Below are 20,412 nucleotides of genomic sequence, written 5' to 3' on the forward strand. Positions count from 1 at the left end.
TTCATCTTCAAAGCCTGGAAGTAGGAGATTGGAATCTCCCTCATGCTTTGTATCTTTCTGACTCATATATTTTTTTTACTTCTCTAGATGGAGATCATTCTCTGCTTTTAAGGGCTCATGTGAATTGTTGGGTCCACTGGGATAATCTAGATTACTCTTTCTATTTTATATTCATGGTCCCTTAACAGCTATACTCAGATTAGTGTTTGAATAACCATGGGCAGGAATCTTGGGAGACTATCATAATATAAATTGTTTTCCATAGTGGTAGTACCAGTATGCATTTACATTAGAGGATGTTGGAGTTCTTGTTCTGTGTCCTTAATGTTGTCAGATGTTTAGGCTGAGAAGCGGTATCTCATGTTTTTAATCTATGAGTCCATGTATATCCATACATAAGTAAAGATAGTTTTTTTTTCTTTTCAAAAAGTTTTACATAAATAATTTTATTCTGTATGTGTTCTATAACTTGTGAGGTTTTCTTCCAGAATTGTGCTTTTGTGGTTTGAGTTTTAATAACTACTGTATGGTGTTTAATTGTATGAATGGATCACAATTGGTTCACTCTTTTATTGATGAAAATTTAGATTGTTACTTAGTTTTTCTTGTGAATGTGTGAGAAAATTTCTTGAATATATATGTTTATACACTTAGAAGTAAGATTGCATGAGTCTGCCGGCGAGGGAGTTATGCGCGTTCAGATTCTCCTCGAGCCTCCTGCCCGCCCAGTGGCCGCAGTCACCCAGGTCCAGAGGCTGCGGTATCACAGACTCTGCGACATGTCGATGCTGGCTGAGCGTCAGCGGAAGCAGAAGTGGGCTGTGGATCCTCAGAACACTGTCTGGAGTAATGACAATTCCAAGTTTGGCCAGAGGATGCTAGAGAAGATGGAGTGGTCTAAAGGAAAGGGTTTAGGGGCTCAGGAGCAAGGAGCCACAGATCATATTAAAGTTCAAGTGAAAAATAACCACCTGGGACTCGGAGCCACCATCAGTAATGAAGACAACCGGATTGCACATCAGGATGATTTTAACCAGCTTCTGGCCGAACTGAACACTTGCCGTGGGCAGGAAACCGCAGACTCCTCAGACAAGAAGGAAAAGAAATCTTTTAGCCTTGAGGAAAAGTCCAAAATCTCCAAAAACCATATTCACTATATGAAATTCACAAAAGGGAAGGATCTATCATCTCGGAGCAAATCAGATCTTGACTGCATTTTGGGAAAAGATAGAGTTAGAAGACTCCTGAGGGCTATGCCAGTTCCTCCACTCCAGACGAGAACGAAAGCACGACAACCAGTGCCTTCACCATCCAGGAGTACTTTGCCCAGCGGATGGCAGCACTGAAGAACAAGCCCCAGGTCTCAGATCCAGGGCCTGACCTTTCCGAGACTCAGGTGGATAGAAAAAAGATGAAGAAAAGAAACAAAGAAGCAGCAGGTAAGAATGTGAAGAGTTCCCAGAAGCCTAAGGCCAAGAGGCATACAGAGGAAAATCTCAAGAGGGACGGGGCCCAGGAGCAGGGGGCCAAGAAGAAGAGTGCGGGGGAGCAGCTCAGAGGACCATGCTGGGACCAGGGTTCCGAGACCTCTGCTCAGGATGCTGGAGACTGTGTGCAGCCGCCTGAGGGCCTAGACTTCACCCTGAAGCCCAAAAAGAGGAGAGAGAAGAAAAAGCTGCAAAAGCCGGTAGAGATAGCGGAAGATGCTATGCCAGAAGAAATGCCAGTGAAAAAGAAGAAAAAGAAAGATTTCAAATGAATCTCCCCAGCCGGGGCCTTCCAACCACTCAGCTGTCAAGGCTCTGCCAGGGCAGACACTCTGGCCTGAAGTCAGAGCAGAGTTCACCCCAGAGAGCCTGGGTGCATCTTGTGACATGCCCATGGGTGGCCGAGTCCCGCCCTCTCGCCACATTTCCCCCAGGTTAGGTTCCCAGGAGGACCTTTTTAATGTTCTAAATCATGGCTCTCAGAAACAAATAAATTTTTATAAATTCTGAAAAAAAAAAAAAGAAGTAAGATTGCATATATGTTGGTAAAATCTAGAAGTGAAAATCATGTGCATCTTCCCTATTTTACTGTAGAGAGAGACTTACAAAAAAGTAGATTATTTCCCTCCCTCCATTCTTTTTTTTTTTTTTTTGAGACAGAGTCTTACTCTGTCTGTCGCCAGGCGCTAGGCTGGAGTGCAGTGGTGCGATCTTGGCTCACTGCAACCTCTCCCTCCCATGTTCAAGCAATTCTCCTCCCTCAGCCTCCCGAGTAGCTGGGACTATAGGCGCACGCCACCATGCCCAGCTAATTTTTCTATTTTTTAGTAGAGACAGGGTTTCACCATGTTGGCCGGGATGGTCCCGATCTCTTGACCTCGTGATCAGCCCATCTTGGCCTCCCAAAGTGCTGGGATTACAGACGTGAGCCACTGCACCCGGCCCCTTCCCTCCATTGTTTTTTGCTTTCCTTTGTTACTGCTTTTATCCAGTCTGACAAGCAAATGTCTTTATTGTCTTTAAAAGAGCTATACAGGTAATGTTACAATGCTAAAAAATTAAAATACTGTAAGTACATAAAGAAAAAGTCTCATCTAATTTTACTGGGTATTTTAATAAAAGTGGGATCATACTACACATACAGTTGGTTGTATCAATACATACAGATCCACAGTCTCCCTTTTAATAATTATGTAGTATTCCTTTGCAGGTTGTTTTGTTTACTATTTTTTTTTTTTTTTTTTTTGAGATGGAGTCTCACTCTATCACCCAGGCTGGAGTGCAGTGGCGTGATCTCGGCTCACTGCAGCCTCTGCCTCCTGGGTTCAAGCGATTCTCCTGCCTCAGTCTCTTGGGTACCTGAGACTGCAGGCACACGCCAACACACCTGGCTCATGTTTTTGTATTTTTAGTAGAGACGGGGTTTCACCATGTTAGCCAGGATGGTCTCGATCTCCTGACTTCGTGATCCGCCTGCCATGGCCTCCCAAAGTGTTGGCATTACAAGCATGAACCACTGCGCCTGGCCGTTTACTACTCTATACTTAGTACCTCGAAATCAATAAATATTTGTGGGATGAATGAAGAATATATGGGCACATATATTCATGAGTTATTCAACCCTTCCCCTGTTAGTGGATATTTTAGTGTGCTCTGATTTGTATCTTTTAAAATGGTGTCACAGTGATCATTCTTGTACATATGTCTTTGAACATTTATGGGTGTATTTTTACAGTCTAGAGCCCTAAAAGTGGAATTGCTTGGTCACAGGGGGTTTAAATTGGATAGTGGCAATTGGTTGTCCCATTTTTATTTTAATCTGTACTCTCACTAATGGTGTTTTGGTGCTCTTTCCCCACCTTGCCTACAATGCTACCTATTATCAATCCCTTATTTTTCTGTATCTTAAAATTAATGTTGAAATTTTTATCAAAATAATACTTGGACATTGCTTTAAAATAGGGAGCATAGGGCTGGACACAGTGGCTCGTGCCTATAATCCCAGCACTTTGAGAGGCTGAGGCGGAAGGCGTGCTTGAGGCCAGGAATTCAAGACTAGCCTAGGCAATATATTAAAAAAAAAAAAAAAAAAAAATAGGGAGCATAAAGTCTTGTAATGAAAAATAGAGGCAAACTTTTCTTGTTAATAGTACCTACTTTAAGTATTTCTAAACATGTTTATACCATTGTTATTTATCCACTTTAAATATTATGCATTGCCTTCCTATTTTGATAGTTGAGGATTTAGACATCTTAAACTCCTCATTTACCTTTTTCCACTCTTTGACTATGTTTACAGCCCTACTTTTGGTGAAATCAATAATAAATATTTAGTGACAACTATTTATCTTCAGAGCCAGGTGAATTTCCTTTCTTCTTCTTATTTTTTTTTAAAGTTACCTTACCTAGTTTTTTTTCACCTGCATCCCTTTTTAGTACAAATTATTGCTAGGTGGATCATCTTTTCTCTCAGTCTCTATATTTTCATAAAACAAAAAATGTAAATCCTTTTCCACAGCATCTGTACAGCTTGGTACAGTTCTGAGGAGCAAAAGAATTCGGAAACTTGAATTCTGCTCTTGAGTTTTCTGAGACGCTTGACCTCTGGCAAGCAGCCTTGCTTCATCTTTCTCTGCCTTATTTACTCATTTATAAAAATGGGATTGGGTTTGGACTGACTGGTCTCTGATTCCTTTCAGTTCTGCCATTCTGGGTTTTTTGGTTCCTGTTGAATCAATTGTATCATTTAAAAAGCTAGCTCGTGGGGACAGTGCATTTTACAACTTGGAGAGGAAAAAGGCTTGGGTGAAGAAGACAAGATAATCTTATAGAAGCTTGAAGGGCTGCTTTATAGAGAATAATTAGGCTTGTTTCATGTGATTCAAAACTAATACCCATTGTTGAACAGAAGGTGCTCTTGATTCAGCATTAATGGACACATTCCTAACAGCTAGCTCCTGTCCAACATTGAAGTAGGCCACCTTAAGTGGTGGGCATTTCCTAACACTGAAAGAACAGAGGTCAAGGTAGATAGGCAAAATGATGCTTTAGAGACAGGTTGAAGTTTTTTTTTTTTTGAGACGGAGTTTCGCTTGTTACCCAGACTGGAGTGCAATGGCGCGATCTCGGCTCACCGCAACCTCTGCCTCCTGGGTTCAGGCAATTCTCCTGCCTCAGCCTCCTGAGTAGCTGGGATTACAGGCACGCGCCACCATGCCCAGCTAATTTTTTTTTGTATTAGTAGAGACGGGATTTCACCATGTTGACCAGGATGGTCTCGATCTCTTGACCTCGTGTTCCACCCGCCTCGGCCTCCCAAAGTGCTGGGATTACAGGCTTGAGCCACCGCGCCCGGCAGGTTGAAGTTATTTAAGCCCCAGCCAGCCAGGGGTGGTACTGGATGACTAACAGTCTGGCCTCCTATAGGTGGAAATTATGGCATGATAAGGTCGTTAAAATAATTTTTAAAAACCTATTATGGTGTGACTCAGTGGTCATGACTTTAACCAAATTATAATAATGATGATTCATAGACTTTTTTAAAAATCTGCATTTTTTTTTTTTAAGTACGTAAGTACTGTTCTCGGTTTTGAAAATGTTACTCCTCTAAGTCTTGTGTAGTTCTTGATGATTCATCTGGGAAAGCAACCCTTTTCTTCTTTTTGAGTGGTCTTTGAATGCTTGACACTTTCCCTTAAACTAAGCTGGGAACTTTGAGTTTCAGTTCTTAGGTCCTGTTGAGATACACAGCTAAATTTGTCATTGACTATGTGGGTGTGTTGCCAAGTTCTCTAGAGATGTTTCCCAGTCTGGGCAATTTTGATAGTATTATTTTCTTACAGTTTCTGCTGTGAAGCAGTCTTTGAAGAAATAAAAGATATGTATAAGAGTAAGTCCTTGGGGAAAAAAGCATTCTTACTACTTTTATTAATTATGGTGCTCTCATTACCAATTCCTGAAGTAGAATTTTAGTCATCTTATCATCTGAATGAGGAGGTAATGTGTGTGTTTACATTTCCTGAACTACCTCAGATCTCCTCTAACCACTGGGTGTCTTGTTCCTGCTGAATTGTACTGTACAGTAGACTCCACTGTACTAGTGGATGCATCAGTTTATGGTAGGATTTCTTGATCTTAGCTCTGTTGACAGTTGGGGTTGGATAATTCTTTGTTGTGGGGAACTGTTTTGTGTATTGTAGGATGTTTGGTAGCATCCCTGGCCTCTTCCTACTAGGCGCCATTAGCTCCCCCACCCTTGTGGCAACTAAAAATATCTCCGAGACACTGGCAAAGTCCCCTGGGGTGATAAACTGTCCCTCTTGAGAAGCACAGACTAAAGAACGCTGCCCAGCTGGCTCTCTGCCACGGTTAAGGTCTTCCTTCTCTTGTCTGGTTTCTCCTTGTTCCCAGCCTTCCTCACAGCCTCCTCTTACCCGACTGTGCTCTGCTCAGCTAATTAGGCAGAAAGTTGCCAAGTAGAAGGTGGAATCAGCGGGCAATAGGGCAGAGCTGGAGTCAGGTGTGGCCCTGGATAGTGGCTGAGCTCTGCAGCACACAGATGGGTGTGTTTTTTGGTGGTAGCTAAGATTAGACTGCTAATGCAAATGTTCTTTGACATGAAAATAAACTGACAATACCACTGGTGGTCCTAGTGCACAACACTTAGCAGGTATGTGGTGTCTTTATATTGTCTCAAGCCTGCCTTAGAGTCTGATGTTAGCAAAAGAAAGCTCCAAGCAGGTTTCCTCCTTAATATTTTTATTTGAAAGAAGCAAACAAAAGTGAAACTGGTTCTTGACGAACTTTGTATTCAATATAGGTTTCAATTTTCAGGTGACTTTAATAGCTAGATACAGCTTTTACATGTATGAAATGAGGTGGGAGAGTTTGTAAATTTGAAGCAGCTAATGTTTACTGAATGGAGCCAGGGATGGTGCCATACCTTCAAGAAATGGTTGGAGCGCGCAGGGAGTGAGACAGGCACCATGATGTAAGCAGTGGTAGTCCACAGGTGGTGAGGGGTGAGATCTCATAGATTAACTGGAGACTGGGACAAGTGTTCACATTCTCTACTTACATTCATTTTCAAACAGTCACTGTTTATAATGTGTCTGTTCTGAGCTTTATGATTTTTTTTTTTTTTACTTAAGATCATCCTAACTGCCCATTCTAAACTTTATTCTCTTAACATTTATTATGTCATATTTCCTGATTTTAATAACTTTTAATGACTGCATATTGCATTTTGTGGTTATATCCTAAGTGGTTTACTTCACCATTTCCCTGTTGTTTAACATATGGATTATTTTAAAGAATTTTGCTACTATATAGCTATCATTTAATGAATCTCTTTGGCATAAGTTTTAGTCCACAGTTTAGATTATTTCTTCGTGTGTTACGAACTAGAATGGCGTGGATTCTTTTTTTTTTTTTTGAGATGGAGTCTTGTTCTGTCACCCAGGCTGGAGTGCAGTGGTGCCATCTCGGCTCACTACAACCTCTGCCTCCCGGGTTCAAGCAATTCTCCTGCCTCAGCCTCCCAAGTAGCTGGGATTACAGGTGCCCGCCACCGTGCCTGGCTAATTTTTGTGTTTTTTTTTTTTCCTTTTTTGAGATGGAGTCTCGCTGTGTAGCCCAGGCTGGAGTCCAGTGGTGCGATCTCAACTCATTGCGTCCTCCACCTCCCGGGTCCAGTTCAAGCAATTCTCCTACCTCAGTCTCCCAAGTAGCTGGGATTACAGTCAGGAGCCACCATGCCCAGCTAATTTTTGTATTTTTTAATAGAGATGGGGTTTCACCATGTTGGCCAGTCTCGGCTTGAACTCCTGACCTCATGATCTGCCCACCTCGGCCTCTCAAAGTGCTGGGATTACAGGTGTGAGCTACTGCGCTTGGCCTAATTTTTGTATTTTTAGTAGAGACAGTTTCACCATGTTGGCTAGCTTGGTCTTGAACTCCTGACCTCATGATCCGCCCACCTTGGCCTCACAAAGTGCTGGGATTACAGGCATGAGCCACCACACTCAGCCTTTTCTCTCTCTCTCTTTTTTTTTTTTGGAGACAGTTTTGCTCTGTTGCCCAGGCTGGAGTGCAGTGGCACGATCTCGGCTCACTGCAACCTCCACCTCCTGGGTTCAAGTTATTCTGCCTCAGCCTCACAAGTAGCTGAGATTACAGGCGCCTGGCACCATGCCCGGCTATTTTTTGTATTTTTAGTGGAGTCGGGTTCACCATGTTGGCCAGGCTGGTCTTGAACTCCTGACCTCAGGTGATTCACCCACGTCAGCCTCCTAAAGTGCTGGGATTACAGGTAATGAGCCACTGCACCTGGCCTGGTGTGTATATTTTTAAGGCTCTTGATTCACATTGCTGAACTGCTTTCCTAAAAGATTCTAATTAATGCTTCCACTAGCAAGGTATTGAGTGGCCATTTTAGGGCATCCTTGCCAATGTTGATGTATTTGAAAAAGAAAATCACTGATTTAACAGGTGGAAACATCTCACCTTTCATTGACTTTTTGTTTTTATTTCCCTTTAAAAGTTTGCCATCTTTCGTGCAATTGGCTGTACATGTCTTTTTCCTGTTAATCTTTTGGAGGTGCTAAGTGCTTTTTAAAAAAACTTGCTTTATATAGCTTCTTTATATATGAGGGGCCGTGACTTTTTGTCTGCCATATTTGTAATAAAAAATAAAAAAAAGCTTATCTAGTTTTCCAGTTGTGTCTTTTGCTTTATGTGTAACTTACAGAAAAAATACACAGTATAAATTACTACATATATAATTTACTAAAATTCACCAATTGTTTGTATTTTACCTCATTAGCTTTATCACTCTTTCCCCCTTTCTTTACATGCATATATATATAAATGCATTTTTTGGGATTCATTTGAATTTAAGTTGTATAGGTACTAAGAACACTTCAACATGTGTTTCTAAGAACCAGGATATTCTGTTGCATAACCACAGTAAAATTACCCGTCAAGAAATTTAACAGTTGGTACAGTGTTGTTATCTAATTCATAGTACAATTTCAACAGTTGTCCCTATAATGTCCTTTATTGCCCTTTTGTTTTCCCTGTCCAGTATCCAGTCCAGAATCACTGTAAAATTGTCATGTTTCTTTAGTCACCTTTAATCTGGAGTATTTTGTTAACCTCTCGTTATCATTCTTGTCACTGGTGTTTTGGAAGAGTACAGATCAGTTATTTTTTTAGAATATCCCTCACTTTGTACTTGTCTGAAGTTTTCTCATGGATAGGTTTAGTTCATACATTTTATGCAAGGATAACAAAAAAGTTATTTATATTTTTCTCAGTGCAACACATTAGGAAGAACCTGATGTCAGTTTGTTCCAATATTGCCAATAACATGAGACAATTGGTTAAGTTGATATCTGCCAGATTTCTCTACTGCCATGATACTGTTTTTCTCTTTGTAGTTAATATGTATTGACACTGTGTTAATACCCTATTCCTCATCAAACTTTCACCCACTAGTTTTATTGTCCAATGATGACTTTCCAACTGCATACTTCTTCTGTAACTATTAATTGACATTTTACTATAAGGAAGACCTTTCCCCCTTCTCTTCACATCCCATTTATTTATTTATTCAATTATTTATTTGAATGATTCATATACATATTTATTTAGTGGTATATAATTCATTACTGTGATTATTTTTATACTAAAATTATCTCAAATTTGTTCTATGTAAACTCTTTCAGACTGGCTTCTGTATTCTTTTTATATGTCTCCACAATTCTTTGAGTACTTTTCTGGTGCAACAAGATGCTCTGGGCTCATTTTGTATGGCCCACCCCTCCTTTTCTTACTATTAGTGAGGAATGAATGGTATTTGGAAATCAAGATCTGGGTATATGATATGCTTATTACAACTGGTGTGTCATTATTTCTAAGCCTACTCAGTGGCCACAGCTAGGATATGTTTGTGTATGTGTAAATACATATATGTATATCCATATTTTAATTTTTTATTAAACAATTTTTTTAGAGACAGGGTCTCACTCTGTCTCCCAGGCTGGAGTGCAGTGGTAAAATCATAGCTCACTGTAATCTTGAACTCCTGGGCTCAAGCAGTCCCCCTACCTTGGCTTCCCAAGTAGCTAGGACTACAGACATGGGTTACCATGCCCAGCTGTTTATAAAAATTTTAGTAGAGATGGAGTCTTACTATATTATCCAGGCTAGTCTTAACTCTTAGCCACAAGCAGTTCTCTGCTTTGGCCTCCTTAAAGTGCCAGGATTACAGATGCATATTCTAAATTTATATATCTTAGTTCATTATGCTGCGATAACAAAATACCTGAGACTGAGTAATTTATAAACAATGGAAATTTATTTTTATAGTTCTAGCAGCTGGAAGTTCAAGATCAAAGCACAAGCATTCATTGTCTGGTGAGGGCCTTCTTGCCGTGTCCTCACATGATGAAAAAATGGAAGGGCAAGAGGGCTGAGCTAGCTTCCTCCAAGCTCTTATTTTAAGAAAATTTTTAATTTTTGTGGGCACATAGTGTGTGTATGTATATATATATATATATATATATATATATATATAAAGTACATGAGATGTTTTGATACAGGCATGCAATGTGAAGTAATCATATCATGGAGAATGGGATATCCATCCCCTTAAGCATTTATCCTTTGTGTTACAAGCAATCCAATTACACTCTTAGTTATTTTAAAATGTATAATTGTTATTATTGACTATATAGCTATCTTGTTGTTCTATCAAATAGTAGGTCTTATTCATTCTTTCTTTTTTTTTTTTTTTTTTTTTTTGTGCCCATTAACTATCCCTACCTCTACCACAGTCCCCCCCATTACTACCCTTCCCAGCTTCTGGTAACCATCCTTCTACTCTCTATGTTCATTAGCTCAATTGTTTTGATTTTTAGATACCACAAATAAGTGAGAACACGTGATGTTTGTCTTTCCATGCCTGGCTTATTTCACTCTCCATCTCTTTTATGAGGTCCCTAATCCTGTTCTGCCCATGAAGATTCTGCCCTCGTGATTTAATCACCTCATAAACTGCTCATGTCTTAATATTAGCATTGACAATTAAGTTTCTTTTTTTCTTTTTTTAGAGACAGAGTCTTACTTTATCACCCAGGCTGGAGTGCAGTGGTGTGATTGTAGCTGACTGCAGCCTTGATCTCCTGGGCTTCAGTGATCCTCAGCTTTCTATGTAGCTGGAACTTTTAATTTTAAGCTGGGATGCTTTAAGTTACATGCCACCATGCCTGGATAGTTTTTATTTTATTTTATTTTATTAATTAATTTATTTATTTTGAGATGGAGTTTCACTCTTGTTACCCAGGCTGGAGTGCAATGGCACGATCTCGGCTCACCGCAACCTCCGCCTCCTGGGTTCAGGCAATTCTCCTGCCTCAGCCTCCTGAGTAGCTGGGACTACAGGCACGTGCCACCATGCCCAGATGATTTTTTGTATTTTTAGTAGAGACGGGGTTTCACCATGTTGACCAGGATGGTCTCGATCTCTTGACCTCGTGATCCACCTGCCTCGGCCTCCCAAAGTGCTGGGATTACAGGTGTGAGCCACTGCGCCCAGCCCTATTTTATTTTTTTAACTTTTTATTTTTTATAGAGATGAGGCTTACTGTGTTGCTCAGGCTACTTTCTTATTCCTGAGCTGAAGCCATTCTCCTGCCTTGGCATCCCAGAGTGCTGGGATTACAGGCTTGAGCTAGGACACCTGGCTGTGATTAAGTTTCAATATGAGAATTTTGGGGGACACATAACCCAAGCAACATCTATGTATACATAATTATATGTTAACAACTATATTTTCATATTGATTCTACCAGTGTTAATCTAACACCATGAGGGGGTCGTACTTTTTGCATCTTCCTTAGATTGAATTTCATCAAATGCTTTTCTTCCATCTTGCCCACACTCAGTGTGCAAATATATGCTATATTTGTTTCTAAAAGGTTTATAGTTTTGGCTTTAGGTTTAGATCTATGATCAATCTCAAGGTTTTTTTATTCATGGTGTGAGATACAGGGGTTGAAGTTCATCATTTTTCTAAATGGATATCCAATTGATCCAGCACCATTTGTTGAAAGGCTTTTCATTCCCCATTGAACTGCTTTGATGCCTCCTCTGAAAATCAGTTAACTGTGTATGTGTGAGTCTGTTTCTGGACTTTGTATTCTGTTCTCTGGATCTGTTTGTTTGTCTTTAGGCCAGGACAATACCCTCTTAATTATTGTAGCTCTGTAAGAAACCTTGAAGTCAGATAGTTTAAGTCCTTCAACTTTGTTCTTTTTCAAGATTGTTTTGGCTGTACTAGGTCCTTTGAATTTTCATATACATTTTATAATCAAAAGCCCAATTTCTGTAAAAGTGCCTGGTGGGAGTATGGTTGGAATTGTAATTTGGGCAGAATCAACGTCTTTACAGTGTTGGAATTTTCAAGTTACAAACATGGTATATATCTTCATTTGTTTAGGTATTTAATTTCTTTCAGCAGTGTTTTGTGATTTTCAGTATATGGGGCTTCCATGTCTTTTGTTAAATTTATTCTTAAAGAATCTGCTTTTTGGTATTAAGAAACCTTTTTAAAATTTCATTTTGTTGGTGGAATTTAGAAATACAATTGTTACGTATATTGACTTGCCATCCTACAACTTTGCCAAACTTTACTTAGATGAATCTTGCTAGACTGACGTATTTCTTAAGAATTTGTTAACAATTGTATAGCCTCTGAAAAGAAAGTTTTATAACTTCTGTTCAAATATATATGCCTAGTATTTCTTTTCCTTACCATATTATATTGGCTAGGATCTTCTGTATACTGTAATGTTGGGTAGACATGGTGCGATTTCTTTACCATCTTTGCCATGTTGACAGTCTTTGAGGAAAAGTCCTCAGAATTTCATTGTGTTATTTGCTTTAGGTTATATGGTAGAGGAAATTTCTTTCTGTTTCTAGTTGTGCTAAAATTTTTATTTTTTTAAACCAAAATGGATATTGAACTTGGTCAAATGCTTTTATTGGATCTGTTATTATGGTAAATGAAATTGCCTTTCATACGTGAATCTAAATTTTACATTCCTGGAATACATATTGCAGTATCATGATATTTTATTCTTTTTGTAAGTTACTGAATTTGATCTTTCCATTATTTTGCATGTTAATCAACTGTAATCATGTTTTATGGTTTTTTATAATTAAAAAATGTTTTGGTAATGGGATTATGCAAACCTTCTAAAATGAGTTGAGAATGGTTTACTCCTTTATTTTCTTCCTCATATGTTTGATAGACTTCACCAGTGAAACCATCTGAGTTTTGAGTTTTCTTTTTGCAAAAGGGTAGGCTAACCATTTTAACTTATTTAACAGATATTTGGCTGTTCAGATTTTAAAAGTTTTATCTTGTGTCAGTTGTGCAAAGTGTTGTGCTTTTCACTCTATTATTAGTGTTGTGTGATTTATCTTTCCATCCTCTTTCTTTTAACCCATGTCTTTATATTCCAAATGTATCTATTGTGGACATGAGGGGTTTTGTTTTTTCTTCTCCCCAGTCTGAAAATAGCTACATTTTAATTGGAATATTTATTTAGTCTCTTTCAATACATGTGAAAATTGCAAAATTTGTTTGTAACCCCTAAATTAATACTTGGAAGTACTCCTGTGGTCATTCATAGATACGCACAACGTAGCAAAAACTTTGAGTCATCTTGACATGTTGTTCCCAATTGAGGTCAAATAAGGTGATACTCTGCCCTCCTGTTTCAGCTCTCATACTTTTAAAAACAAGGGTCCTTTTCCTTGGGATGCAAGGATGCTTCAACATACGCAAATCAGTCTTTGTGGTACATCATATCAACAGAATAAACAATAAAAATCGTATGATCATTTCAGTTGATGCTGAAAAAAAATTTGATGAAATTTAACATCTCTTCACCTTGAAAAACCCTCAAAAAACGGGATAGACAGAACATACCTCAACATAATTAAAGCCATATTTGACAGACCCACAGCTCGTATCATACTGAATGGGGAAAAACTGAAAGCCTTTCCTCTAAGGCAAGTTTATCCAGCCCATGGCTCAAGGGCTGCATGCTGTGCAATACAAATTTGTAAACTTTCTCAAAACATGATGAGTTTTTTTTGCAATTTTTTTTTTTTTTCGAGACAGAGTTTTGCTTTTGTTGCTCAGACTGGAGTGCAATGACGTTTTCTCGACTCACCGCAACCTCTGCCTCCTGGGTTCAAGTAATTCTCCTGCCTCAGCCTCCGAAGTAGCTGGGATTACAGGCATGTACCACCAAGCCCGGCTAATTTTTTGTAATTTTACTAGAGACGGGGTTTCACCATGTTAGCCAGGATGGTCTCCCATCTCTTGACCTCGTGATCCACCTGCCTCAGCCTCCCAAAGTGCTGAGATTACAGTCGTGAGCCATCATGCCTGGCCTTTTGCAACTTTTTTTTTTTTGAGACGGAGTTTCGCTTTTGTTACCCAGGCTGGAGTGCAGTGGCGCGATCTCCGCTCACCACAACCTCCACCTCCTGGGTTCAGGCAATTCTCCTGCCTCAGCCTCCTGAGTAGCTGGGATTACAGGCACGCGCCACCATGCCCAGCTAATTTTTTGTATTTTTAGTAGAGACGGGGTTTCACCATGTTGATCAGGATGGTCTCGATCTCTTGACCTCGTGATCCACCTGCCTCAGCCTCCCAAAGTGCTGGGATTACAGGCGTGAGCCACCGCACCCAGCCCTTTTGCAATTCTTTTTAAAGCTCATCAGCTATCATTAGTGTTAGTGTATTTTATGTGTGGTTCAAGACAATTCTTTCAGTGTGGTCCCGGGAAGCCAAAATGGACACCCCTGCTCTATATCTGGAATATGAGAAGGATGCCCATTGTCACCACTGTTATTCAATGTAGTACTAGAAGTCCTAACTAGAGCAGTCAGACAAGAAGAGAAGTATATAAAGGTATCCAGATTGGAAAGAAAGAAGTCAAATTATCCTTGCTTGCAGATGACATAATCTTATATTTGGGAAAACCTAAAGACTCCACAAGAAAACTGAGGACTGATAAATTCAGTAAAGTTTCATAATACAAAATCAACATACAAAAACCAGTCGCATTTCTATTTGTCAACAGTGAACAGTGTGAAAAAGAAATAAAAAAGTAATCACATTTGCAAGCCACACACAAAACAAAACACCTAGGAATTAACCAAATAAATGAAAGACTTCTATAATGAAAACTATAAAACACTGATGCAAGAAATTGAAGAGGACACCAAAAAAGGGAAAATACTATATGTTCATGGATTGGAAGAATTCATATTGTCAGAATGTCCATACTACCCAAAGCAGTCTACAGATTAAATACAAATCCTACCAAAATATCAATGACATTCTTCACAGAAATAGAAAAAAAATCCTAAAATTTTTATGGAACCACAAGAGATCCAGAACAGCCAAAACTGTGTAAGCCAAAGGAACAAAACTGGAGGAATCATATTACCTGACTTCAAATGACACTACAGAGATACAGTAACCAAAATATCATGGTACTGGCATGAAAACAGATGCATAGCCCAGTGGAACAGATTAAAGAACTGAGAACCCAGAAATAAATCCACACATGTACAGTGAGGTCATTTTTTTTTTTTTTTTTTTTTTTTTTTTTTTTTGAGATGGAGTCTCGCACTGTCATCCAGTCTGTAGTGCAGTGGCATGATCTTGGCTCACTGTAACCTCCACCTCCTGGGTCCAAGCAATTCTGCCTCAGCCTCCTGAATAGCTGGGACTACAGGCATGCGCCACCATGCCCAGCTGATTTTTTTGTATTTTTACTAAAGACGGGGTTTCACCAGGTTGGCCAGGATGGTCTTGATCTGACCTCATGATCTGCCCGCCTTGGCCTCCCAAAGTGCTGGAACTACAGGCATGAGCCACCGCACCTGGCCCACAGTGAGTTTATCTTTGACAAATGTGCCAAGAACATACTCTGGGGAAAAGACAGTCTCTTCAGTTAATGGTGCTGGGAAAATTGGATATCCATATGCAGAAGAATGAAACTAGACCCCTATCTCTTACATTATACAAAAATCAAATCATAATGGATTAGAGACTTAAATTTAAGACCTCAAACTATGAAACTACAACAAGGAAACATCAGGGAAAATCTTCAGGATGTTAATCTGGGCAAAAATGCCTTAAACAATACCCCACAGCTGTAGGCAACCAAAGCAAAAATGGACAAATGGGATCACATCAAGTTAAAAAGCTTCTGCATAGTAAAGGATACAATCAACAAAAGGAAGAGACAACACACAGAATGGGAGAAAATACTTGCAAACTACCCTGGTGACAAGGGCTAAATAATCAGAGTATATAAGGAGTTCAACTAACTATATAGAAAAAAATAATCTAGCCGGGCGCGGTGGCTCACGCCTGTAATCCCAGCACTTTGGGAGGCCGAGGCGGGTGGATCACGAGGTCAAGAGATCGAGACCATCCTGGTCAACGTGGTGAAACCCCGTCTCTACTAAAAATACAAAAAATTAGCCGGGCATGGTGGCGCGTGCCTGTAATCCCAGCTACTCAGGAGGCTGAGGTAGGAGAATTGCCTGAACCCAGGAGGCGGAGGTTGCGGTGAGCCCAGATGGCGCCATTGCACTCCAGCCTGGGTAACAAGAGCGAAACTCCGTCTCAAAAAAGAAAAAAATAATCTAATCCAATAAAAAATAGGCAAAAGATTCGAATAGACATTTCTCAAAAGAAGACATACAAGTAGCAAACAGGCATCTGAAAAGGCGCGCAACATTGTCAGAGAAATGCACGTTGAAACTACAATGAGATATCATCTTGCCCAGTTAAAATGCCGTGTCCAAAAGACAGGCAATAATAAAATACTGGTGAGGATGTGGAGAAAAGGAAACCCTCATACACCGTTGTTAGGAAAGGAAATTAGTATAACCACTATGGAGAACAGTTTGGAGGTTCCTCACAAAACTAAAAATTGACATATCCATATGATCTAGCAATCCCGCTTCTAGGTATATACCCAAAAGAAAATAAATCAGTATATTAAAGAGTTATCTGCACTCCTGTGTTTCTTGCAGCACTGTTTACAATAGCTTAAGATTTGCCAGCAACCTGAGTGTTCATCAACAGATAAATGAATAAAGAAAATGTGATACACAATGAAGTACTATTCAGCCATAAAAAAGAATGAGATCGTCATTTGCAACAACATGGATTGAACTTGAGATCATTATGTTAGATGAAATAAACCAGGCGCAGTAAGACAAACCTTGCATGGTCTCACTTATTTGTGGGATCTAAAAATCAAAACAGTTGAACTCATGGACGTAGAGAGTAGAAGCGTTACCAGAGGTGGGGAAGGGTGGTGGGGGAGGAGGGCTGAAGGGAGAGTGGGATTGTTAATGGGTACAAAAAAAATAGAGAGAATAAGACTTGCTATTTGATAGCACAATAGGGTGATTTTAGTCAGTAATAACTTAATTGCACATTTTAAAATAATTTAGAGCATAATTGAACTGTTTGTAACTCAGAGAATAAATACTTGAGAGTATGGATGCTCTATTCTCCATGATGTACCTATTTCACATTGCTTACTTGTATCACAGCATCTAATGTACCTCATAAAAATATACACCCACTGTGTACTCACAAAAAATTTTAAAAAGGGTCCTTTTCCAGTCTGTTCAGTGCCACACTTTACACATTTTTGTACTTCTTTTGGGGTGACTTTGCTGTTTAAAATGACTCCCAAGTATAGGGCTGAGGTGCCATCTAGTGATCCCAAGTCCAAGAGGCTGTGACGTGTCTTTGAAGAGAATGCATGTATTAGATAAGCTTCACTCAGACAAGAATTGTAGTACTGTTGGCTGTGAGTTTAATGTAAATAAATTAACAATAGATACTAAATGGGGTGTTTTAAACAAAAACATATATAAAACAAGATTATATGTTGATCAGTTGACTAAGGTAGCATGACCAGAGGCTTGCTTGCAGGGACTTAACACTATTTTCCTGAGTAGCAGTGGTTCCATATTTGGTAACTCAGTGTTCATGATGACTTTATAGAGCATAACTAGTATGAATAATGAGAATTCACTGTAGGTGGGTTTAGATCTACTAGTTTGTTATTTGTGTTCTGGTGTCTTTTTTTTTCCTGCTACTCTTTTCCTGCCTCTTTTTAGGGCTAATTGAATTTTTTTTAGTATTCCATTTAATGACTTTTTTATTTTTTATTTTTTTATTTTTATTTTTTAGCAGTTGCATCCTTATCCTTGCCTACTTGGAATTAACGTACCGCCTTTCATAAAATGTAAGAATTGCAATAACACAGTTCCATTCCCAACCCAGTCATTGTGCTACTGTTGTCATATATATGTATTTTATTTTTATTTTTTTGAGGCAGGGTCTTACTCTGTTGCCCAGGTTGGAGTCCAGTGTCACAATCTTGGCACACTGTATCCTCCACCTCCTTGGTTCAAGCGACCCTCCCACCTCAGCTTCCTAAGTAGCTGGGACTACAGGTATGCCCCACTATGCCCAGTTAATTTTTTTATAAGTCAGTATTTTTTGTTAAATTTGGGAAGTTTTTCGTTATTGCATCTTCAGATGTTTTCTCAGCTCGTTTCACTTTCTTCCCCTCCACCTGCATTTCTGATTATATGCATGTTATAATGCTTGATATTATCAGGGTTTGTGAGAGTTTATTCATTTTTCTCCAGTCTTTTTTTCTGTTTTTCAGTGTGGATAATCCCTATTGGTCTGTTTTCCAGTTCATTGACTCTGTTGTATTTAATCTACTGTTAAGATCATAGAGAGAATTTTTTAATTTTCAATCTTTTCTGTTTGTGAATTTCTATTTTGTTTTATTTTATACTCATTATTTTTACTTTTTGAGACAGCATCTCACTCTGTCTCCCAGGCTGGAGTACAGTGGTACCATCAGCTCACTGCAGCCTCTGGCTCCCAGGTTCAAGTGATTCTCCTGCCTCAGCCTCCTGAGTATTTGAGATTACAGGTGCCTGCCAACACATCTGGCTGATTTTTGTATTTTTAGTAGAGACAGCATTTCACCATGTTGGCCAGGGTGATCTTGAACTCCTGACCTCAGGTGATCCACCTACCTTGGCCTCCCAAAGTGCTGGATTACAGGTGTGAGCCACTGCGCCTGGCCACTTTTTATTTCTTTGCTGAGATTTCCTACCTTTTCACTCATCAAGACCATGTGTTGTTAACTTTTGCTTTCTTTCAGTGGGTAACAGCTGAAATAAGACTTATTCTGATATGGTAATTCTTGTTTACTTTTGACTGATGCTTACTTAACCTTTTTAGTCCTCACTTTAAACTTTTGGTGTTATTCATTGAGTATGTCTTATGTAAGTAATATGTAACTGAAGTTACTTATATTTTATAAAATAATCTTATTTGTCTTTTAATTGGCAAGTTTAATTCATTTAAAAAGATTGTGATTATTGATATGTTTGTAATGAATGTTTGCCATTTTACTTTGTGCTTTCTGTTTACGCTTTTTATGTGCCTATTCTTTTCTTTTTAAATATACAATTAAGGTTTTCACCGAATTTTTTTCTTAGGATGTTTTTCCTCTATTGGTTTGGAAGTATTTTTGTGGTTTATTCTTAAGATATTATTGTAGACTTTTTTTTTTTTTTTAGAGACAGAGTGTCACTCTTGCTCAGGCTGGAGTGCAGTGGCACAATCTTGGCTCACTACAGCCTCTGCCTCCCAGGTTCATGCAATTCTCCTGCCTCAGCATCCGGAGTAGCTGGGACTACATGCATTCGCCACGTTGCCCAGCTAATTTTTGTATTTTTCTTAGTGGAGACGGGGTTTCACCATGTTGATCAGGCTGGTTTCAAACTCCTGACCTCAAGCGATCCACTCGCATCAGCTTCCCAAGTGTTGGGATTACAGGCGTGAGCCACTACACCAAGCCTATTGTAGACTTTTAAGTTAACAAAGCTAACTGAACCGTATCAATATCTTAATTGCCTGCCAAGACAAAGACTTTATCATCTCTCATATATGCAGAGGATTGGTTCCAGGACCCTCATGTATACTACAGTCCACACATACTCATAATTCTGCAGTTGGCCCAGCAGAACTAGCCTTTAGGAAAAGTCGTGGCTGGGTGCAGTGGCTCATGCCTGTAGTTCCAGCACTTTGGGAGCCCAAGGCAGGAGGATCACTTGAGGCCAGGAGCTCAAGACCAGTCTAGATCACAAAGTGAGACAGTGTCTCTACAAAAGATAAAAAAAAAATTGCGCTGGGTGCGGTGGCTCACGCCTGTAATCTCAGCACTTTGGGAGGCCAAGGTGGGCGGATCACAGGTCAAGAGATCAAGACCATCCTGGCCAACATGGTGAAACCCTGTCTCTACTAAAAATACAAAAATTAGCTGGGCGTGGCGGCGTGTGCCTGTAGTCCCAGCTACTCCGGAGGCTGAGGCAGGAGAACTGCTTGAACCTAGGAGGTGGAGGTTGCACTGAGCCAAGATCACGCCACTGCACTCCAGCCTCGCGCGTGGCGATGCAGCGAGATAATGTATCAAAAAAAAAAAAAAAGAAAAAAAATTAGCCCGGTATGGTGGTACTTGCCTGTAGTCCTAACTACTCAGGAGGCTGAGGCAGGAGGATCACTTGAGCCCAGGAGTTTGAGGCTGCAGTGACCTATGATGGTGCCATTGCACTCCAGCCTGGGTGACAGAGTGAGACCCTGTCTCGGAAGGAAGGGGCAGGAGAGAGAAAAGGAGAGAGGTTTTCTGTATATATGTGGGTTTTGCATTCTTCATCTGTGTTTGGAAAAAAAAAACAAAAAACACCTACATGTAAGTGGACCTGCACAGTGGAAACC

At 39.7% G+C, this 20,412-nt stretch overlaps 1 protein-coding gene across 1 annotated transcript in view; it reads left to right on the top strand.

Annotated features, from left to right (window-relative positions):
- Window positions 1-403: 403 nt before the first annotated feature.
- Window positions 404-20,412, top strand: part of LOC105708097 (PIN2/TERF1-interacting telomerase inhibitor 1-like) — a 49,255-nt gene continuing 29,246 nt past the window's right edge. The window contains 2 exon segments of the mRNA XM_064370103.1: window positions 404-1,212; window positions 1,215-1,921. Of these exon segments, the coding sequence (XP_064226173.1) occupies window positions 639-1,212; window positions 1,215-1,759 (1,119 nt within the window). The 5' untranslated portion in view covers window positions 404-638 and the 3' untranslated portion in view covers window positions 1,760-1,921.

This window comes from Aotus nancymaae, unplaced genomic scaffold, assembly GCF_030222135.1.
Source record: "Aotus nancymaae isolate 86718 unplaced genomic scaffold, 86718_ANA_hifiasm-v0.15.2.pri h1tg000099l, whole genome shotgun sequence".
NCBI classification, from domain to species: domain Eukaryota; kingdom Metazoa; phylum Chordata; class Mammalia; order Primates; family Aotidae; genus Aotus; species Aotus nancymaae.